At 35.2% G+C, this 24,128-nt stretch overlaps 1 protein-coding gene across 1 annotated transcript; it reads left to right on the top strand.

The window, feature by feature from the left end:
- Positions 1-445: 445 nt before the first annotated feature.
- On the top strand, positions 446-19,729 carry Kdm2 (Lysine demethylase 2). Its single transcript, XM_077435210.1, has 19 exons — positions 446-742; positions 12,171-12,400; positions 12,508-12,619; positions 12,691-12,855; positions 12,931-13,066; positions 13,146-13,273; positions 13,354-13,503; positions 13,581-13,892; positions 13,967-14,126; positions 14,212-14,362; positions 14,442-14,565; positions 14,653-14,743; positions 14,832-14,989; positions 16,727-16,850; positions 16,925-17,361; positions 17,460-17,596; positions 17,670-17,933; positions 18,014-18,196; positions 18,276-19,729. Exons 1-19 carry the CDS (start codon positions 632-634, stop codon positions 18,394-18,396), a joined length of 3,294 nt encoding a protein of 1,097 aa, XP_077291336.1. The 5' UTR covers positions 446-631; the 3' UTR covers positions 18,397-19,729.
- The last annotated feature ends 4,399 nt before the right edge of the window (positions 19,730-24,128 follow it).

The following is a 24,128-nucleotide window of genomic DNA, read 5'->3' as shown; positions in this document are numbered from 1 at the left end:
AAAAACACCCTCTCATCCCACTTGTCGTATCTTCTCTCCCCGTTACTTTTCCGGGGTGTATAGAGCACACGAATGCGCGTACCCGGCTATTAGTTTCAAAGAAAATAACAAAAATGAATGAATATATATATTATTAGTCACGCTTCTGTGTCGGGGTTGGGAACAGTGTTACAGTGGGCATAGACAAGTAAGGTAACGCCCGGGGGCGGCATGGCAAACCGGAGGAGGAATAAATATCAAAAATAATCGTAACTATTATATTTGATTAGAAATAATTTTCCATTCAAGAATGGACCACCAAAACCAAACGAGTGCATTCGAATTACGTGTATGTAATATATGTATTTAAAAATATCTATCTTTAATATAAGTCGGGACGTCACAGACAGTGGGGGGTGAAATGGTGAAAGCCTCGTTCATGGGCGTGGGTCTGTCAAATTTGGACCAGATCTCGGAGACGAGCGGTGTAGTGTGTGAGTGTGTGAGTGTGTGCGTGTGCGAATAGCCGAGAGTGGCAGCAGTGTGGCCGCAGTCGGCGAAGCGGCCGGTCGGGAGTAGCGCGTTCAGCGTCAGGCGTCAGCCGGTCGAGACTCGCGTGTAATTCGTTCGCGTTCGCGTTCGCAACTACGACATGTCGGAGTCAGATCCGGCGACTGCGACTACGACTGCGACTGCGACTACGACTGCAACTGCAACTGCGACTGCAGCCGCGGCTGCTAAACGTCAGCAGACTAGGACTCTGGTACGACTAGTACAGACTAGTGTTCCCATACTCTCATACTCCCATACTGGTCTTTGTCGACTCGCCAGCGACTTTTGCTTGTTGCAGCGACTTTTCCGCACGTCGCGTCGTCTTATATATCATCGGCCTGACCGCTCCCGCTTCCGACCCCAACCCGCCCCCGCCCCCGCCGCCATAGCACCTCCCTGTGCCGTCACGTAAACACTGCCAAAGTGAGTTCGATTCGAGTGTCGTCACTGCAATCACGCTCTGCGGCTGCAATTATTACGAGCGAAGTGACGACGACTCTGTTTGTTTACCGACGGGGGGTGTGAGGCCCCCTCAGGAGGCAGCAGAGACAGTAGATATCGCCGAATAAATATTCGCGTTACATATATTTCTAGTCTCTAGTAGTAAATCGAATGGTCTACCATTCGATTTTCATTGAAGCGGCGAGTGTGTGACGTGCGACTTGCGAGACGCGCACGTGCGCGCGTGTGCGTCTCGCGCGAGGAAAACGTCCTGGCTGAGCTGCGTTGCGTTGTGCGTTGTGTCGCGTTCCATTTCCACACTCTCACCATCCCATCACCCATCACCCATCACCCATCACCCATCACCATATCTCCTTCTCCCTCTCGCTCGCGGCATAACGCATCGGTTACGTATCTTCACACTCCGCACTGCACACCACACACACACACACACTCTCTCGGCGTTTGCACTATTTTGCCATTTTCGTTTGCGCTCACTTTTCACGTTGTTTTCATACGCATGCACGATTCGATTCCCATTGCGAAACTCCTGATTGCAGATGCTGTTCATCACTGTTCATTTGTCGTCTTCGAATACGGCCAACTGTGAAATCTCGATCTCAAAACTCAACTCGCCCATAATTTCAAAAAAATCATAATTACTAAAAAATAATGGCCGTCTGTTTTCGGCTTCACTTGATCGCATTCTTCTGTTACGGGGACGAGAAGGAGATGGTGTACAAATATTATAGTCACAGTTTTTTTTATAAGATCTTCTTTAATAGTATACACGAGATTAATGTACAATATTTTTATTACACGTTACTAGTTAGGCAGTTTAATCACAAGTTACTAGTTACACTGTTCAATCGCAAGTTACTAGTTAGAGTGTTTGATCGCAAGTGATCTTCCATATGTTTTACATCAGTATATATTCAATAGAGGTAACAATTTGGACCAATCATAGTTCGTGAGAAAATAATATTTTTAAGGGGGAACTCGAGTTAAGTAAAACAATATCTTAAGACTTTAATACTTTGACCCTTGAGTGTATCGAGAAATGGTTTACACACAATTAGCTACGCAGCTTTAAAAGGGTTTTTGAGGGAATACGCTTCGAGTCGAGTCGTGTGAAAAATGCTGGTAAAACTATAAAATTAATTAAAGACAATATTTTTGCATATGTATCCCTTGAGGTCGGATACACAATTCGTCGTGCGGATTAAGAAGGGTTTTGATACTTGGGGGAAACATAATTTGTCACGCTGATGGCGTGGGAATAAGAAATAAAGTTATTTAAAAACGATATTTTTAGTGTTGACATATGTGTCTTGAATGTATCGAGAAATGGTTGAGTAGATGCACAGAATACGTCACGCAGATAGCATTGAGTCGTGAGAAAAGTCTCATAAATAACATTAAAGGAAAATATCAATTAAGCGTACGTTCAAAGAATCAAGATAACAAGCGGGAATAAAGAGTAATATAAGTACATACATAGGTTGTAAGATATTCACAACATAACACTTCACGGCGGTGATCAATAGTCGAAGGATACGTTGTAAATGTCGCATACGTAAAATGCATATTATTCGCCATTTTCCCTCCTACCGGTGTACCGATATTTTCCGGTAAATGAAAAAAGTTTTTGTTTCGTGGACTAAATTTTATACGGTTCCTATTCCTTAAAACGTTAGCCTAAATTGAATCGCAAATAATTATAAATAAATCTCGGGTGAATAATGTCATGTTAATGCATTAAAGTAAATTCGTAATAATATACATATGTATATGTTACAGTGAAAGCATGTTTCAAGTGAAAATATATTTTCACCAATTTAAGCAGTGAAAATGTATCCAACAATGAATTTAACTTAACAACCCAATCTTATTTATTTATTTATTAATAGTTTTGGACCATTGTGGCATTACAAGAAGAACCTAATGCGCCACAATGGCCTACATTTTATAAAGATATAAAAACAAGTAAAATATAAATAAAGGAAAAAAGCCAAAGCAGAAAACATGGTAAAATAAAATAATAAATAAAAAGTAACAGGAAAATAATACATCAGAGAAAAAAATTAACAAAAGTGTAAAAATCAAAAATAAAATCCATAAATCTAAAATCCATTTTTTGTTTACACTGAACAAAATTAAAATAGTACATAAAAATGCACAAAGGAGAAAGAAAAAGTAAAATAAAATAAAACAAAATATGAATAAAAAATAAAATCAAAGCGAGGCCCAAATGGAAGAGAGTAGATTAAGATTCCACTCATACGTCACATTCAAATTAAGAAAGTAATGATGAGCGCAGGTTACCAGATAAATATGTTAAAATAATATCCGATAATCTACGCTCCCCAAGGTGGAAAATATCACATTCAGGGACGGCAACAACGATTTCATTGAGAAGTCGAATAGCTCTTGGTATAGGAGCCATTCGAAAAAGAAGTGTGCGAGCAGCAGGTACAACCATCAAATGATGATGTCTACCACGCACATAATTATTAGGGACATAAAGTCCCAACTGTTCCAGCAACAACGGGCATGACGTATTACCACGCAATAGCTGGAGAACGAAACGAATTAACGAGAAGTTTCTACGAAGTTCAAGGGAATTATACCCAAGCATGCCCAAAATGAAAGGAGTAGGATAGAGATATGGGTAGTACCCATACTCTTTCTTATAATTTGTTTTCCTTATATTTATCTTTTTCATTTTTGTAAAAATCTATTATTGGACTCGGGTGTTACATATATTATTTATTTACTTTTTGTGTTTTTTATACCTATCTCTGTACATCCTGTCTGTTGATTTTTCAATTAATAAAATAAATAAAAAAATAAATAAATAAAGAAAACGAAGAAATGCTTTTTGCACTTTTTCGATAATAAGAGAGTAGTATCTTAAATGAATAGGGCCAACCCTTACTTAACCTAACCCTTAAATAATAATCTAATCTTAAATGAATATAACCAACCGTGAAAATGTAACTGGTTATGATTTCACCGAAACGTCAGTGAAAATATATTTTCACTTGAAATATAATTTCTAGATATGTGCAATAAGTCCTACGACTTACTTTAACTGGACGGATATTGCTAAAGAGATGATTTACACCAAAAAGCTGATATCTTCAGGCACCACGATCAGGGTAACACCTGAGAGTTGAGACGGCGTCATAAAAGTTGTCCATTTATTATAATGAAAGTGGTACATATATGTATATGTACCTATAATTCGACGTTATTGTTATTTTTTCTAACATATCTAAGATCTGTCGATTGCTCATTGAACGATTATAGAAATATGAAGAATGAATTTCTACATTATTTATTTATTTAAACAGTTTCAAGAAAGTCATAGTTTGGCACCATCCCCTCCTCCCAATGGCAATTCTCTCATTTCTGGACTGGCGAATTAATTAGTTATATTATGTATGTTCGTTTTGACGTTTCTACAAGACGTGATCTACCGTCCAGTCAGTTCGTTATTTAAATTTCAATTAATTTCAGTTACCCTTTTTTTGGCAACACGAGTTGACTTGAAAATACAAAAAAAAAAAAAAAAATTGATGCGCGTCACGTGACCGTGTCACTGTATTGTGCTTTTTTAACTTAACGAATAAGCAAACAATTCCTGCATATTTCACAAAATGAACTACATATACATGAATATGTATTCATTCATTTGGTCTTATAAAAAATAAGATTTCGGAATTTCATACACAAGTTCGATGGCCACGATTAGATGTACTATTTACGAGTTGGAGTGCAAATTAGCTCAAGATATGCGATTTCTACAACACACTCACGATGTTCCTAGTTCTTGTCGATATTTTGTCCATGAACAAATTCTTAAGTGCCGGACGACACCAGAGCACAGTGTGAACAAATTGAGCGACAATTTGATGCATCGGTTGAATTGCCTATTCGAAAAGAAAAATCAAAGGCATTTCAGTTAATCACTGACAACTATTATTGTTATATTCGGTCTATCTATATAAGCATTTGGAAATTTCAGGGAATTTAAAACTGTATATGTCAAATGCCACATACAGTTTTAAATCTTTAAACGTGTAATGATTATATCAATATAAAATTACCATACATCAAGTCAATGTACATACATATATCATTAACGTTCAGGTTTCATCCTAAATATGATTTTATATCTAGTATAATTAAATCAATATTTGAAATGGTATTTTATTTTATTGTTTTACAAATATATACCAATAGTTAACCCAATACGCTTTCCGGGCCAGAAACATTGTACATACAGTAGCGGTCATGAAAAGGTGTTCATCTCCAAAAAATCAATATTTTGTTGAATACTTATGTATATATGTTTTCTAATATATTTATTGTACATTAATATTGAAATCAATTTATTTATGATATTTTAAAGTGATTCAAACTTAAGTATAATTATATATATTAAAATTAGTGATTTTGGGAAAAAAATTCGTTGTTCAATGAAAAAAAATTTTTCTGCCAAACTAATTTATTTATCTAAAAAATTTTACTTAAATTATATTATAAATTACAATAGCTATACAAAATACACAATTTAACTTTATTCTTCTAGGCATCGATTCTATCAGATTTTTTAGGTAATCGTCCGATATTTCTTTATACCACACATTTTCCAGACTTGAATGCAGTTCTCGTTTGCTAATGGACTTCTTATCGTTGATTTTAGAACCCATTATGGCCCAGAGATTCTCGATAGGGTTCAAGTCTGGACTGTTACGTGGCCATTCCAATGACAAAATGCCCTTCTTTGCAATAAATTCTTTCACCTAAAATTTACAGAATAAAATTAGCTTTATATATTCTTAATTTTAGTTATTGATTATGGTTTGAGACAGTGGAAAAATACTTAAATTTTCCCTTTTTTCTGAACAAATAGTATTCATGAGCGAAAATCCTCGTTCCGCCTCTGCATTGCTTATTGCAATTGTATTAATAATATATCTCTTAAAATATTGTCACTATATTCTCTGAAATCATTTACATTTATTTTAAAGTTAATAATTTCACTTAGAATCCTAATACATATTCTCTTTGCCAGCTTTCTACGGATTGACGTACACGTACGAGTACACGTAGTACGAGTACATAGTACATGTACGAGTACCTACATATATGCAAAAAAAATACAGTACACTCGATTATCCGGGCTAATGTTGGGGTGGGAGGACACAGATAATCCGAATCGTCAAATTTTGACTTTGTTTCGAATATGATATCATATTTACTAGGGTTTCTGATTTCTCGGACTTTTTCAATTCTCGGGATACGGGACGGAGCCTGGGATCGTTCCCGGGATCCTGGGACACGTGTAAAAAAACTTTTTTTTTTCAATTTAATATATATTTTATTACTAAAAACAATAATTATGTATTTAGAAAATATAAAAAAAGTAAATATTACATGATACATCTATTAACTGGAAAAAAACTATTAACTTGGTTTTATTATTAAAAGGGACGAATTTTTTTTTTAATTATCAGTACGTATATTAAAATTTATTTTTTAAAGTCGAGATTATTTTTATTTACGTTGTTTTGTATATTTGTCTTTGATAACTCCTTATTTAATTCTTCATTCATCGTCAAACACACAATTGTTTCATCTTCATCCGAATCTAAAAGAGTTTCTACCATTGTGGAATCGTCAATACAAGAAGGATATACTCGCTTCATAATAGTTTCACCGTAGGATACACATTTGCTTTTATTACAACACTCAATAATGTTTTGTTCGGTATAAAATTAGAATTATTTAAAATTTGTGTTAAAAAAATAAGTTTCAGGCTTCCTCTCTCTTCGATTTTAATTTTCAATTCTCGGAATAATTTATCGGTATTGAGATTTTCCAAAAATAGAATTATAAGAAACGATTTTGGCCATTATGCTCATAAAACTTCCACTTCGGGGAATGCGCTGTACTTAGTGCTAAACAACAAACCTTTTGAGAATATTTTACAATTCTTTGTGTATTTGATTTATTATTTCAGAAGTGAAAATGTTGTATATTTTCAAGTTTTTTTAAATCCAATTCCCGGGATTCGAGATAAGAATTCCCGGGACACGGGACAAAAAAATTCCATGAATTCCCGGGAATGTCTGTCCCGGGTCAGAAACCCTAATATTTACAACACATTTTTTTGTTTCAAAATTTAAATACTCATTATTCATTAAGAAAAACGCTCATAGTTAAGCAGATAAGTGACATTAGTTAGTACTAGTGTTGTACCGTTTTATGACTAATGTAACCACCGGTATCTTCACTTGTAACAGTGTCACTCTTCCTCGTTTTCTTCCTCTTGAGAAACAAAAGAAACGACATCTGCATCATCCATGCGTTTAAAACCTGGATCACTTAAATCATAATTGAGCCATTCCTCGATGTTTTCCTTATCCACGTTTTCAAAACATTTAAAATTTTTCAATAATCCACATATTTCAGATATATTATTTGCTTCATTCTTTGTCTGAAGTAATTTTATGATAAAACTTACCGTTTTGCTGAAAATCGCGAAAAACCCATATTTTTGACCTTTGACCTCAAGTAAATTTTTTTCCTAGTATCAGAACGATGAGTTTTTAAATGTCATTTATAATTATGTTTTGAACAATTTTACTCAATTTCAGCTTGTTGTAAATTTATGTACCTTCACTCTTATTACTTTATCTAGGTACGTAGTAACAATAGATGAAGTTTTGTGATCATGCGAAAATTCCAACTCGAGATTTTGACTGATTCGAACTCAGAATCGATTACTGATCACGTTTTCATGATCTAGAAAAAATGTGTGTCTGTGTATTTTGGGGATTTTTTGAACACCGTTAGTCCTATCAAACCGAAACTTAGTATCGGTTACTGAAATTCTTATCGACACGACGTAAATTTTTTTTAAAAATTTTAAGTTGACCGGAAATGGTACCTCCCCTTATAGGTGTCCTCTTTTTTTTAAGTTTTTGAATTCAATTATCTCCCAAACCGCTAACTGAATTGGATTAAATCTTTTTTACATGTAATAGAAATAATAATGTTTATAACCTTATATTTTTTAAATATTTTTATCTGAACCGGAAGTAGTACTTTTACTCTAGTTTTTACTTATTTGGCCTAATTTTACCGGACTATTATATTAACTGATGCTTCAAACCACGGAACCAAGAAAATATTTCCAGTCTTAATTCGCTTCTTTTTACCATACGAAGGTGTACAAGTCAAACTTTTAGAATTTCAAGACCAAGCGGGCGAAACTTCAGATATTATTTTCAGTTATCTAATGAAAGTATTGACGGAAAATAATTTGACTTCAAAAGTCATAGCATTTTGTGGAGATAATACCAACTGCAATTTTGGCGGATTGAAAAGACGAGGTGTTTATGCAAAACTAAATTCATCTCTCGGAAGAATATTGATAGGAATCGGGTGTGGAGCTCACATAATTCACAATGCGATTAAAACTGCTGCAGATTGTCTACCCGTAGACTTTGAATACGTTATTGTGAAAATATATTCAAATTTTTATATCTACATATTGTGTTCGCGTGGAAACCTTGAAAGATTTTTGTAATAAAGTTGATTCCTGTTCTTTTCTTTTCTTCGTCAACATTCCTGTTCTTTTTATTAATAAATGAAAACTATGAAAAAATACGCGTTTTCTTGAATACATATACTATTACGTAAAAATGTCCCGTTTTGAGGATAAAAATAAATGGTCACATTAGGTATGCCACGTGTCCAATGTTCGTGAAAAAAAAGCAAAATTGTAGGCGAACGAAGAAATCTTATCTGGAAATTTCAACTCGTCTACCCGGTTCCGCGACAACTCGCTCACGGACCTTTCACTCAACGGCGTTACGCGCACAAAATTTCACTCACACGACAACTGTCTACACAGAGTGGTACGCGGCACGTGTTTTTGTTTTTAGCTAGTTTTGTACGTGCAAAAAAAACGCGAGCACGTGTAATCTGTGCCATCGCATCCTTGGCAAAACTCGCCCTCCGTTTGGAGTGTTTTCGGTGATATTTATCCTTGTATTGACATGAGTTTAACAGTGATTCCCGTATGTAGCCCATCCCAGCGCACCAAGGAAACCAAGCGCACGCCCTTGCCTTATCATATAACCATCGCACAGAGTGGTATGTGGCCAAAAATTGTCTTTATGTTTTTTTTTACCAGAAAATAGCTTTCTGTACATGCGAGCTATTGACGATTGTAAGCAAATTGTTGATAATTTTTCGAAATTCCTCAAAATTCACAGGGGGGCACTTTGTAACAATTACTAGTTTTTTTCTTCTAAATCTTTGATTTTTTGAATAAAAAGCCTTTCGGTGCTTCCTCTTATTATATCATATAGATGCTTTCGAGTCTTAACCATGATAAAATCCTCAGAAACTGGAATATAAATAAAGAATGAAACTAAGTAAAAAAAATTGAAGTTCTATAATTATTATTTATTATTTTTTTAAAGTGCAAATTCGGGCAAACTTTGTTTTACTAGAAATAAAGTAGAGATCCTGAAGTTTCATATCACATAAATTTGATTCGGCTAAAATAAGCACAATACGTTTAAATGTATCAATTTGTACAATAAAAAAGTAAAGAAAACCTTAGTGAAAATCGTAGGGTTTATTAACAGGTCGAAACATGTAAAATAAAATTTTAAAAGGAATGAAATTTATTTAGTTTAATCTAGTGTACATATCTTGTTCTTCAACGTCCATACTAAGTTTATCCACCAAAAACACTTTTAACATATGTACATACATATGTAACATAATTAATAAGTGTATCACACAAATGAAAGGATTCGACTGCAACTATATTTGGCTAGTGAGCTTTGCCAAGGTAAAGACTCTGCAGTGAAACGTCACTTTATCTACCTGCTTTGGGACCCCAACATAAACTTAATTAAGTTCAAATTTTTGATTTTTGGCCCGCTTTTGTGACCGCTCTACCACTATGTGCAGCATTATGAAATTGGTCCCGATTTCAATTCTGACATGACATCTGATTGAAAAAGAATTCGAGGTTACCATTGGGTTCTGATTAGGGATTGCAATACTGGTAAATCGCTAAAATTTACCTTTAACTATTTTGTCGTGAATTATTAGTACATACATATATAGGCATAGTATTAAATTAAAAACTGATGCAAATTGTATCGTATTGCATCGTATGACGTATTACATTATTCTCCTTGGATTAATTTTAAATTATTTACGATTCAATCTAGGTTAGCGTTTTTAGCATTATTAACTACCTACAGATAATCCACGATTTTTTTTTCATTTACCGGTAAACGCTGCGTATTCTAAACTGTATTAAATTTCATTACAAGCATAAATTTCCTTGTCCAATTTATGAGAATATCGATCGATCAAAACTTCCAAATTTCCAATTCGGAATTTTTTTTTCTCATCCGAATCTGATATCGATGTTACAGTTGAAGTGTATCTTCCAGTTGTAATATATTTCGACTAGTTGGAATATATGTACATACAATGTATTCCGTCTAACCCACGTAAGTTTATTCGTACAGCGAATTACATTCCAACTAGTCAAAATATGGTGTTACATTGAACTGAAAATACAGTTCAGTTCAACTATGTACATATAAGTTGGTACCAGGTAAGATGGAGAGCTTACGTTAGCCCAGTAAGTTGATGTGGACAGTCTCTTTTTTTGTTTTTTTTTTTTTGTTTCGAACACGTTCTTAGAGCAGTGTTGTAATACGGTATTCATATTACCTTTATTCGTAATTCCTAGCAAATATGAACGCATTATTGAATTCTAAAACATTCGTTTTGTCAAAACTCAACTGTTATATTACAACTGGCGCACATTGTTGACAGTGTATTTGCACTTCTAGAGATATACATAATTCACTAGTTGAGTTGCATTCGAATATGAATGACCTAAAAAAACGTCAATTGATATTCTATGTGTATGTATGTACCTACAATATTACAACTGAAAATACACTTCGACTGCAACATGGACACCACCTATGTATGTGTGTACATATGTACATGCGTATTCGTAAATATAGTGATGACTTACATATTACATTATGTATTCTTTTACGAATAATAATAATATTTTTTATTTGGATAGAAAATCGATACTGAATACTACGCACCAGTAATGTCCCGAAAACAATATTTCATCTGTTGAAATTTCTCAAGTACATACGTATACATTTTTTACATATGCATGTACCACAAAAAAAAGATTTTTTGGTAAACATTTTATTATAGCATATAAAAATTGTTATATGTAATACGTACGTAATCTAATTTAAGTCTTTTTGGTGTACATATTTGTGTATAATATAATATATGTATTACGCGTGACTTACTTGTTCGTTATTTATTATCTTTGCTGTTGATTTTTATCGAACTACATACATACATACATATTTGTATTTACATACTTACGTACATATGTCCCATTACGTGTACTAATGTAATGGTATACATATTTATATGTAATATCATAAATCTGATGTCTGTACATATGCATATTTCTTTAAGACTTAATTTTCGAATAAAGATCAATTGCAGCATTATTAGGAAATGATAATACAAAAATAATAAAAATAAATTATTCCATCGCAAAATACTAATTTACTACTCTAATAATGTAACTAACAATAGATCTACATACATAAAGTTAGTAGAGTTCATATACATATGTATGTATCTTCGTAATTACATAATTGAATAATATTTAATTACCAGCCCTTTTACATTCACTGTTACTTACTTTAAAGCTTAATTATTTTCCTTGATCCTTTAATGATCTTGTTGGGTTTATTTACAGTGAATATTATTACTTTATCTGTATACGTAGTAACAATGGATGAAATTTTGTGATCAAACCTCGAGATTTTGACTGATTCCAACTCAGAATTGATCTGTTCACGTTTTCATGATCTAGAAAAAAATGAATTGCTTATCGATTCAACGTAATTTTTTTTTCAAAATTTTAAGTGATGCATTCCCTTATAAGTGTCCTTTTTTTTATTGATTTTTGGATTCAATTATTTTTTATATGTAATAGAAATAATAAATTTCATACACTACGTAATATTTTTAACACAACTGGAAGTATTACTTTTAATATAATTTTTATTTGATGTGTTTTTTTTTTTAATTTATAGCGGGAACGAAAACAACGCAAACTATATTCTGAAGAATGGGCCCTCGGAGACGAGGAAGCGGTGGAAGGTGGCAGGGGTTTTTCGTTAGCAGACAAACTCGACAGCTCCAGCTTCGATCAGCCTGGAATCATAAAAGAAATGATCGGTACCGATCTGACAGTCGCATATTTACAACGTTACGGTTTTAACACTCCACTGCTTTTGAAAGACAAAGCTGGCTTAGGAATCAGGTGAGTGTCAAACAAAATATAATTTCTCTTTAATCAAATTTTACATATCTTAACATTATTTAAATTAAACACATTACACTGAATAATGGCGTATTGTGACGTTGCAGAGTACCCACCGCCAATTTTACTGTCAACGATGTTAGAATGTGCGTTGGCTCCAGGCGACTTTTAGATGTGATGGATGTCAACACTCAGAAAAATGTCGAAATGTCTATGAAGGTACGCTACACTACATTTGTAATATATGTATAATTAATTAACGAGTTGTTGAATATGTTGTGATTGTTTAGGAGTGGCAACGCTATTACGACGATCCCAACAAGGAACGTTTGTTGAATGTGATCTCGTTGGAATTTTCACACACTCGACTAGAAAACTACATCCAGTCGCCGGCGATCGTCCGTCAGATCGATTGGGTGGACTCTGTTTGGCCTCGTCATCTCAAAGAACAACAGGTGCGTATGTGTGTGTGTGTGTGTGTTTCTCATTCACTTCGTTTATTCGATTTTGTAATATTTTATTCCTTGCAGATCGAGTCCACTAATCTTTTAGAAGATATGATGTATCCGAAAGTACAAAAGTACTGCCTTATGTCTGTAAAAGGATGTTTTACAGATTTTCACGTTGATTTTGGTGGCACTTCTGTCTGGTATCATATTCTGAAAGGTATCCATATATACTAGCCGTGTTCTAGATAAATACTACTTATTAATTATAATTAATTTTTGTTGTTGAATCGTTTTAGGTGCAAAAGTTTTTTGGTTGATCCCCCCCACCGATCGAAATCTTCAACTTTACGAAAAGTGGGTCTTGTCCGGAAAACAATCTGATGTCTTTTTTGGAGACACTGTCGACAAATGCGTTCGAGTCCACGTAAGGCGTCCACCTCTTTATTTTTTATGTGTCTCTTTATTTTCTCTTACAAACAATTACACTCGTGCGTATCGATTTAGTTACAAGCTGGCAACACATTCTTCATTCCGACCGGCTGGATTCACGCTGTTTATACTCCGAGTGATTCTCTGGTCTTTGGTGGGAACTTTTTGCATCCGTTCGGAATAGAGAAGCAACTGAAAATTGCCCAAGTTGAAGATACGACCAAGGTCAATTTTGTTTCGATAATTTGTTGTGTATCAATTTTTTGTCGCTTTTTGTTTTAATTTCCATTTTATAAAAACAGGTGCCGCAAAAGTTTCGTTACCCGTTCTTTACTGAAATGTTGTGGTACGTCCTCGAGCGATATGTCAATGTTTTACTTGGACGAACACATTTATTACCGGTCAGTGATCAAAGTGGTGATGATGAAAATGTTCAAAAGAATAATGAAGTGCCGCCGCCCGTGCAGAACAAAAACTTGGATACTGATGAAATACATATAAATGCGGAACAAGTATCAGAAGTAAGATCAAATGGCGATGCCAACAAAACTAGTGACATTAAACCACCCGTCAAACATATTCATTTAACTCAACAAGAATTGCACGGTCTAAAGGTACGCATATATTTTTCAATGTACATATAGTGTTTTTGTGTTTGTGTCTCTAATGTGTGTTTTATTGTTCACAGGCGATTGTAATGTATTTACATCAACTACCGGGGAACAGAAAAAGCGTTCCCGAATTAATCGGAGATCCTATTGCGCTAATCAGAGATGTTCGAACTTTAGTGGAGCGTCATCGCCATGACTCGCGGGACTCTGCCATAACAGGCGTAGCTGTTCTACAATGTAATTATTTTATTCAAATATGCACTCTGTGTATGTATGTATGTATGTACATTTAGTCTAAAAAGAGATGCATTTTGTACAACAGGTCACGAAGATGTATTGAATGAGCGAGTTAAGAAATATGGAATGGGAAAATTGTCGTTGATGCGTGGACCTCGTTCGTCCTACAAGAAACAAATGCCCGGCTTGGCAGAAAGGATGGATAAAAATGGAGCACCTCGTCGTAGACGAACACGGTCTGATCGCACTCGTATAATATTACAACCTATAATATTGTAGATGTGTATGAGCTAATAGATTTAATATTTTCACTAGGTGTAAGAAATGTGAAGCTTGTCAGAGGTCAGATTGTGGAGAATGCGTATTTTGTCACGATATGGTCAAATTCGGTGGACCAGGACGAGCGAAACAGACCTGTAACATGCGTCAATGCTTACAGGTAAGACCCCCATATGGATCTCTACTAAATGTGCTTCATAAGTACATCATATAATTATGTACAATGTCAATTTGTCAATATTTTTAGCCTATGTTGCCTGTTACTGCTTCTTGTGCCATCTGCCATTTAGACGGCTGGATGCAAACTCCTGTCGCTCCTCAAGCTAAAGGAAATGCTGGTGAGTACATACATACATGCATACAAATGATATATTTTGTGAACTGTCTTAAATCTGACGAGTCTTATTATTTTGGATGTGTCTAAAGGTCGCGGAGGTGCTTCAGCTCTTATGGAGTGTGCCATTTGTTACTCTATAAGCCACCCGGCTTGCGTCGGTCCCGGTGGCAGCGCTCCCAGTGACGACATGCCCAATTCGTGGGAATGTCCTCAGTGTACGAATATGGGACTGAACGTCGACTACAAGGTTTGGCTTTGAATTATCTTCTGACTGCATCTTCGACAAATCACTGCATTCATTCTACAATATGTACAGTCCCATGACAGCGAATTACTAACACCATGCGGATTTTGCAAATTCTATGTTTAGAGCTATATATTGAAGAGTAGGTTCGTAAAATTAAAACAAAGATGTGTTTATAATGATTATACATAGTTTATTTACAATATTAATACAACATATATATATATTATTAATATTTTGTATGTCCACCCTTATTTCGGAGACACGATGCTATTCTTTTGGGCATACTCTCAATACAAGACGCAATGGTTGACTTTATCTCAGGATCTCCCTGCCACACAGAAATTATGTTTTGTTTTAGGATATTTTTATTGGTACATTGGAGCTTATTTAATTTCATTTTAAGGGTATGCCGGACATTTTCTTTAGGATTTAGATCGGGAGAATTACCGGGCCAGTGAAGGAGCGGTAAATTGTGGTCGGACATGATTTTTTTCACAATTTTGGCTTTATGGCAGGGTGCAAAAATATTGCAATAAGTGCAGGCAATCCCTTTTGTCAATTTTGTTTTGTATAGAGTGCAATAGGGTGTATCGCAATACCGTTATATATTGCGAAGCATTCATCATCCCTTCTACAAAATACAATGGCCCCCGACCTTCCGCACTAATTGAGCCCCAAATCATGAGTGACAGCGGGTGTTTCACATTTTTTATGACACAGGACTCATTATACCGCTTGCCGACTCGCCTACGTACGTATTGGTGAGTCGGTGTCATCAATTGAATTGACGACTCGTCAGAGAAGTGAACCTTAAAAATGTTAAAAACATCGATTAATTCAATTCATTCAAAAAAAATTAAACAAATAATTTAATTTCAATTAAATTACCCCTTTCCAATCGTCGAGGGTGAAGTGGCGATGCTCATTAGCCAAATTGAGCCTGGCTTTCTTCATTTTTGGCGTCAAAAGCGTTTTTTTAAGTAGTTGTCTGCCATTCATCCCCGCGTCTGCGAAACGGCGTTATATTGTCCGAGTCGATATTTCGGTTCCGCTCCCGTAAATTTGTCTGGATTTTTTTATTTGTGGCAAACCGATCCTTCTCAACAGTATTTATAATATATCGATCGACTCGAGGACCGTATTTTCGAGTGCCACAACAATTCTTACGCTTGGTGACCGTAGGATTTTCACCTCTTTTTAGTTGGGTGCTAATTTTATGCACACTGAAAACTCTAACCCCCTGATCTTTAGCAATATATCGTATAGAATACTTCCCAGTATTTAATAATGTGGAAATATTGGCGATTTTCTCCATAGATAAATATTTATTTCTTCCCATCTAAAAAGGAAAGGGGTTTTTTTCACAAGCAATTTAAACAAATAATTAAGTCACATTTAAAAAATTTAAACACTTTAACTTACTTCAATGATATCGATAATATACAGGAAAGCAAAAATCTCTTCAAAACTAACTTTTCTCCCAGTGAAAGCACACGTCTACACCAAACGAATTTCAAAGCCAAACTGTGTATTTGCACTTGTTCGGTTTTTAAACTATTTGTATAAACACTACTCATCCTATCCTTCTCTAAATACATAAAATAGGATACAATGAATGGTCTACAAAAAAAACCAACCCAAAATGTTACTAAAGACGGCGCAGGTACACAAAATAGGGTAAATACGCGGGTGTTAGTAATTCGTTGTCATACGACTGTATTTACTGATTTTATACAGCCGCGCCACTTTCGAGCTCGTCAGAAGTCATCAGACATTAGACGCATGTCCGTTTCATCGGACGGTAGTTCTATTCATCCTCAGAGATCTTCCACTACAGCTTTAGACCAGTCTTTAATACGAGGTACTTTTGCAAATTCACATTAGATATATGTACATACATATGTATGTGAATTAAAATGTATCGATTTTGTACAGATATAAAACGCGAAGATGACGACACCCCCATCAAATCTGAAGACGGTCCACTGTCGCCTATCGAAGGCAAGAATAACGAAACGTCGCCACGTAATACCGGGGATGACTTGGGCACCCCTCCGGAGACTAAACGGCGGCGTAGTATGGAAGGGGCCGATAGGAGCACTTGCGGCAGCGGCGTAGAGAACGACCCTCCGAGGAAACTGGCCCTTCGGACGCAGCTGGCGCAGCAGCTGTGCTCCAACTCGACCAAAGTTCTGAAACGACCGCAGTATCCTGTGAGACCGGCGCAGTTGAACAGTGGTTCGAATGCGGGCTCGGGTGGCGGAGGCGCTTTGTGCCTGGAGCGAGCCTGTATGATTCCTGTCTTTCGATTTTTGTCAACGTCTGAACTTGCCATATGCTCTCTAGTCTGCAAAACTTGGGCAAATTACACGGTAACAACTATTTTGCTTGAAAATCTAAATTTGAATCATCATTATTAGACACTTGGATAAATATATAATATATGTATGTACATATTTGTCAATTATAGGTCGATCCAGTTCTTTGGCGTAACATGTCGTTCGTACAATGTCGTCTTACGGCTGCACACCTGGCCGGAATTGTGCGTCGTCAGCCGCAATCTCTTGCACTCGAATGGAGCACTTTAGCGCGTCGCCAACTCGCCTGGTGCGTTCTACATATATGTATATGTTCTTATCTGAATGATGTCTTAATAATGTATGTCGTGAAACATTTTCAGGCTTATCGCTCGGCTGCCGGCTCTTCGGTCTCTATCGTTGGCCGGTAGTGCTGCTGCTGCAGCGCTCGCCCTGCGCACTTGCAGCTGTCCCCCTTTGCAATCTCTCGATCTCTCGTTTTGTCCTGGAATGGGCGACGCTTGCTTGAGGGATCTGCTGTCGCCTCCGCAAGATTCTAGGCCGGGCCTAACCGGATCCAGCACACGCTTGCGTAATGTCAAGATACTTCGCCTCGCCGGCACGGATATAACCGACGTGTCTATGAGGTGTGTGTGTCGTACGGTGTCGATTTACTCAATTTGCAATCCCGACAGAGTGTTTATTACTTTTGGTATTATACTTTTAGATATGTGACGCAAGCGCTGCCTTCGTTGAACGAGCTGGACCTGTCGTCGTGCGCTCGCGTTACTGACGCGGGTGTGGCTCAGCTGGCCTCCACAAGATGCTTGGAACGCCTCAGCTTAGCCGGATGCCGACTGCTAACTGAAACTGCCTTAGAACATTTGGGTACCGTTCAAAACCTCGTCAGGTATAGTGGTTGTCTACTCACACACACAAGTCTTTCGTCGTATGGTGATTTTTATTGCGGTTTTTTTTTTACGTTGCAGGTTGGATCTCCGACATGTGCCTTTGGTGTCCACTCAGGCCGTCATAAAATTCGCTGCCAAGTCAAAGCACAATCTTTGCGTGAAAGACGTGAAACTTGTAGATAGAAGAAAAACGAAATGATGAAAAAATGAAGTGTGATGATGTGTGATGAGTTTTAATGTTACCTGAGCCTTGGAGCTCGTTGTGTTTTGTTCTCCAAAAAAATATCGTGTAAACATGTATGTAGCTTACACTTACACCACCGCATTTATTGTGAATTTCTTTGTATAGAATAAAAAGCTTTTTGATTGAATGTGTGGGTGGGGTCGAGTAGTTAAGAGTGAACGATCTCTTTTGCAGTATTAAGTATTAAAAATAGATCCATACATACATACATAGTAAATTAGAATCCATTCTAATCTCATACATGTATGTACATATATCACTGTGCTTGTTAGTGCTAAGCTATTTAGTTAGTTATGTACATTCGACGATTGGCGCTGCACTCGTGCACTATTTTTCTAATACACATGTATATACATACCTATATATGTATATATACATATATATTATTCTATTATACATACATACAATATGTGCGTATCTATTGTTTATCATCAATTCGAAGATCAATGTTTTATAATGTGACTAAATTATATTTATGTATGTTTGTTCGAGTGGTGTGCTTTTGTATTTCTGATCAGAATACTTATTTAAATTATATATGTATGTATGTACATGCAAAATCAATTGTTCAATTGGGGATAAAATTGACAGAAATGAAGGTATGCGAGTTTTGCATGTCTTAATATAATACAATACATATATTATACTTATTTTGAATTGTGATAATGAGCGATCATAGATTGAAAGTCGTCATCAGGAGAGAGTGGGAATTGTGTTTGAGATGTGAACGTACCAGTGCCATGGTATGATATCAATTTTGGAGGTAACGCGCGTACACTGAGCACTTTTAGTTTATATGTGTGTATGTATATTATACATATGTATATGTATGTACGTTTAATTGTGTAAATTAAATTTAAAGCAAATTGATAATTTTACAATACATACCTATATATCCTAGCTTAATTACATTTTTTTAATGTGTACGTCAGTCAATATTGTTTTTTAAGACTACTTGTAGGTTTCATATATCATTTATTATTAACGCACTTTGAAATTATAAAAGTGATGAGTATATTGTATGTTGATGATTGTTTAAAGATATATCACCGGAGAGATTGTGTGTTTAATTATGTTTTTTTCCTATATATGTACATATATATTTTAATAATTTTATTTGTAACACATACATACTTACAATTTTTCAGTATTTATGTTTATTTTTCACATGGATTGAATTTCCGAGGTAACTCGATTAAACCAAATGTTTTTATTTTATTTTTTATTCTCGTTGTTTTGGCATGATGAATGTTGCGTCTAGATTACAATAAATTTAATTAGAAAACGCATTCGCTTGTTTTTATTTTTTGTTAAAAAAGTACACAAATTATTATTTTTACTAATATTTTCACTATATACTGGAAATATTTGTTTCTCTGGATCTGTGTACCAAATTGAATTACAATTAGGGACAAATAAAGAGACATCTATGATTAGATAGGCAAATTATAAATGATTATACTTTTAGAGACATCTGTATTTGAAAAATACTATTATTTTTTCTGAAAGCTTTTTTTGCACGGCTTTCATGATATTGCAGAGGAAATAAATAAAAGATACATCGTACATACTTATTTATTTATCTGTTAAAAATAATTGATTTGAACCACCCAAATAACGCCGAACTTTGCATCATAAAACTTTAGTTTTTTTTCTAATAAATATAAATATAAAATATTTTTTAAAAACGTAAAAACTTTCTTGGTATACTTGACAGATACAAAATAGTTGCATAAAACGAATTGAAATGAAAACGACGTTTCGTGAAATTGCTGAAGAGATTGCAGATGTGTAATGTAGTGTGCGTGAGGGGATGAAGAGGAGACGAGACGAGACGCAACCCTGAATCAGAAGAGAGGGGAGGTCCCCTCAAATTTTGGTCGCGATTCGTTCCAAACTAACTTCATTATCTTTATTGCCATTTACACGCAGCGTTGGTTTTTTGGTATTCTTTTATTGCTCCTCTACTCCCACCTAACGAACCTAATTTCAACCCAACTATTTTATCCGTGTGAGTGAGTAAGTGAGTACCTACACGGAAAAATGTTTCATTTCGTGTAAATTATCTTGTGTTTGGACGATGTGTCTAAATTCTATTTATTAGTTAGTTGAAAGGAGTTTTCCTAATGTTTTTTTCTTTTCAGATTTTAATCGCTTGTATTATGTGACTACTACGTGTTGGTACATACATACATATATTATAATAGATATATTTATACGTATTTTTATTCAGCACGCTCGCACTACTACATAAAGAATTTTTGACGTCCGTTAAAGAAAAACATAAAGAGAAGATGAAAGAATAAAAAAAAAAAAAGCATCTACGAAACTTCCATCTCGACAAGTACCGAACAGCACCCGCGCGAAACACAAAAAACCCGAACAACTAATCAAGAGATGGTAAAAAAATGAAGAAGCCATAGCATAGGTAGATAAGGCGGACACGTATAGAAATAAACTACCGGTGAGGCAGAACCTGCGCTGCTAAATCCGTTGCGTGTAAAAAACTTTTTTCTTCTTTTCAATTTTGGTTACATACATATCTACCTATACATACATAGCATATCTATGTACCTTTACTCCATTGCGAATGTGCTGACTCAGTTTGCTCTTCTAAATCGGCATAGGTACCTACCGACTTATACCGTTACATTGAACTACGATCGAATAAAAATACATTTCGAAGTAGGTATACATATGTATGTAATTTAAGGTGGGTGCCTAAAATAAGACATCCGAGTAGCTCATCAAAGGATTTCATCCATGATTTTTTACATAGATATATGTAGGTACATATTTTATTCATATTCATGAAGGTATGCCAAGAAAGCTGATCCATGTGTATCATTTGGAACCCCCTGAATCCAGGATCCTACATACATTTATTCTATTTATTTATTATAGATATGTATATCAGTTTATTAACTATTATATATTAATCTTCAAACTCAATAAAGCTGGTGCTTCACTCAAATCAACCAGGAAGGTCGACTGTATCGACATTACGTTGACAGGGCGCCTAGTCTGGCAAATATTCCACCGATGACAGTTAATGTGCATTTAGCAGCCCTTCTTGCGAAAATGTTGAAATTATTGAAACACTAATTTAAATTAAATTCAAATTGCAAAACTAATTTCAATGTGTAATTCTACTACACCTACTTAAACGAATAAATACCCAAACAAATTTTTAATCGACCAGCATCAATGCCCAAATGTCTAGGTAGGTATCTATTTTAAATGACGAAATTGGAATTTGATAGACATGACAATTTTTTATTTGAATTTTGATCCAGCATGTTATGTACAGTTATTTATATGAAGATTAATTAAAAACCTCTTCATTGATATTCAAGGCAATCTTTTTTGATTGATTGGAGATTTTTTTTTCTAATTTTTGGATATATGGATGTAAAATTATATTGATGACCAAAATGAGCAAAATGGCAAAGTATGAAAACGATCGGATAAGAACCCAAACTTCGTCACACGACCAAATCGTTTGCGAGCTAAGAAGAGGTTAGTAAATGACGATTTTTATTTACTTGGATGAATAGATGAGTGAATGTCATTGATGCATAATATACTAGATCCGCCCTCACGTGTTATACTTGTCTCCCTTTTGGCGCATGCAAAATACATAGCGCATGCACAGTTTCTCTTAGTAGGTAGGTAGGTACCGCTGCGTCGTAGGGAAAAAAAACCCCAACTTCCCCGGTAGTTAAACCCCCCGCACCCCTCAGTTAGTGAAGACAAGATCTCCGACCAAAATAGCACGTCTGGGCCTATAATTCTGGGTTATAAAGTGTATTATACATCAATGGTGAATGTATTATATATAGGTCATAGGATGACTGATCACCGGTTATACACATACAAGATATACATACATACATATGTATATCTACATAGAAAAGCCCCAAAGCGAGCGATATTATTACCTACATACAAATTCGGACAAATGTACATTATTAAGCATGCACTAGCTGAACAATTCCCGTTCCCGTTTCAAGTGTGCCAAGCAGCATAGCTCGGTCGTTAAGCTTCTGCTTAGCGTCAAGAAGGTGCCGGGTTCAATCCCTGAATGAAAATTAATTGAAAATGAGTATGCTGTTGGCCAGACCTGGATTTGTGACTCCAGGTTGATCGTTTCTTATCAGAGTTTGCCAATTTTCTCCGATTTAGTTAATATGGGCCCTCAGTAAATATGGGCCCTCAGTAAAATTAAATAACTTTTTAACTATTTCACGTGTGTAAAAATTTATAGGATATTGCATTTTGGGACCTAAAGTTTGGGTATTTCAACAAAACAAATTTCTTACGATATACAAAAACAACTAATTACTGCTTTAACAGCCCAAGGATCGGTTAACTTTTTTTATTAGGCTCGAAATGTAAATTTCAACATTTGCGTGGGCCCTTTTGCCGGGCCCATTTCCAACGTCAATATTATGTATATACCAATACCTATGTAACAACTACCTACTGAAATAAAAATGGTAATAAACAAATTTCTGTGAATAATATAAACTGAATTGCTTAAAACAATTTTGATAGGATGATTCATCATCAACCAGCGATTTAAATTTACTTCATACTTTCAAAATAACATTTGATTATACTTCGACGATATAGTAAGATTTAAATACACAATTTTAAACAGTTTCCGAATATAAAACCTATTCGTAATCTAGACACATCCATGTATATAGAAATATAGGATAGGAGCCCCCCTCCCCAAAATCCCGATTTTCGCATGATCACAAAACTTTATCTATTGTTATTACGTACATATGTATGTATGTATGTACATAGATAAAATGAAAAGACAGTCGGTAGAAATTAAGTTAATTGATAGTTTTTTAGTGACTCAGGTTGATGGTCGATTTTTGTTGACCATGTGAAGATATTTAGAAAAAAATTTTCGCCTACGGCGCTTTTTTCACTCTTTACATAATATTTTTTTATAATTATTTTATCAAAAATAAGCTTATTTTTTTCATATTTTATAACTCAATAAGGTGTATGCAAAGAATATTTTCCATTTTTATTCCGATATAAAAAAGATTTTTTGAAAAAAAATCTTTGCCTGCGCCCCCCAAGAAAAAGCTGAAATGAGGTCCCCGATTGTTTTCTACCGAAAGTAAAAGCCGCTTTTATGCCGCATTCTTTTATGATGCATTCTATTTACCTAGGACAAGTGTTAATGAGAAATATACAATGTAATTTATGGATCTATTTTGCTTTTGCCATTTTTCTTGTACTTAAATTTGTTTATTCCCATTTTTGAAAAAAATTTTTTTTACCCTTGATTTTTAGCGTTATGGAAAGAAGAAAATTTTGTTATAAGGGGGGGGATAATTTTTTTTAACCCTGGGTGGGCCCCTTTTGACTCTTGGCATAGACTAATTTCAGTCCCAGTCTGCCACTGTATACAGGTGTATGTATGTATATTTGAGTTTCAGTTAAGACTAGCAAAAGTGAATTTGTGTATTTGGGAAGCCCTGCTTTCGAAATAACACGCGGGAGAAAGAAGGCGTTTTATAAGAGCCATATTTCTAAGATTTTTTGCGAGCGTTTATTGGTGGAGGTGGCGTCACGTGAACGAGGATTGACCAATGGCGTGCGCGCGACGCTAGGCAGCTCCGCCCCCCCGACGTCAGGATTCGACATCTCTGTCTCTCCAG

Source organism: Arctopsyche grandis, chromosome 7 (genome assembly GCF_051622035.1).
Source record: "Arctopsyche grandis isolate Sample6627 chromosome 7, ASM5162203v2, whole genome shotgun sequence".
NCBI classification, from domain to species: Eukaryota; Metazoa; Arthropoda; class Insecta; order Trichoptera; family Hydropsychidae; genus Arctopsyche; species Arctopsyche grandis.
Note: the sequence above shows the minus strand (reverse complement) of the source record. Positions and strands in the feature narration are given on the sequence as shown.

Bases quoted from the DNA above. Each gene is read 5' to 3' on its own strand.
- Kdm2 (XM_077435210.1), top strand. From the start codon at position 632: ATGTCGGAGTCAGATCCGGCGACTGCGACTACGACTGCGACTGCGACT. The intron at 13,067-13,145 runs GTATCCATATAT...GAATCGTTTTAG, and splicing joins CTGGTATCATATTCTGAAAG to GTGCAAAAGTTTTTTGGTTG. The intron at 14,566-14,652 runs GTAAGACCCCCA...CAATATTTTTAG, and splicing joins ACATGCGTCAATGCTTACAG to CCTATGTTGCCTGTTACTGC.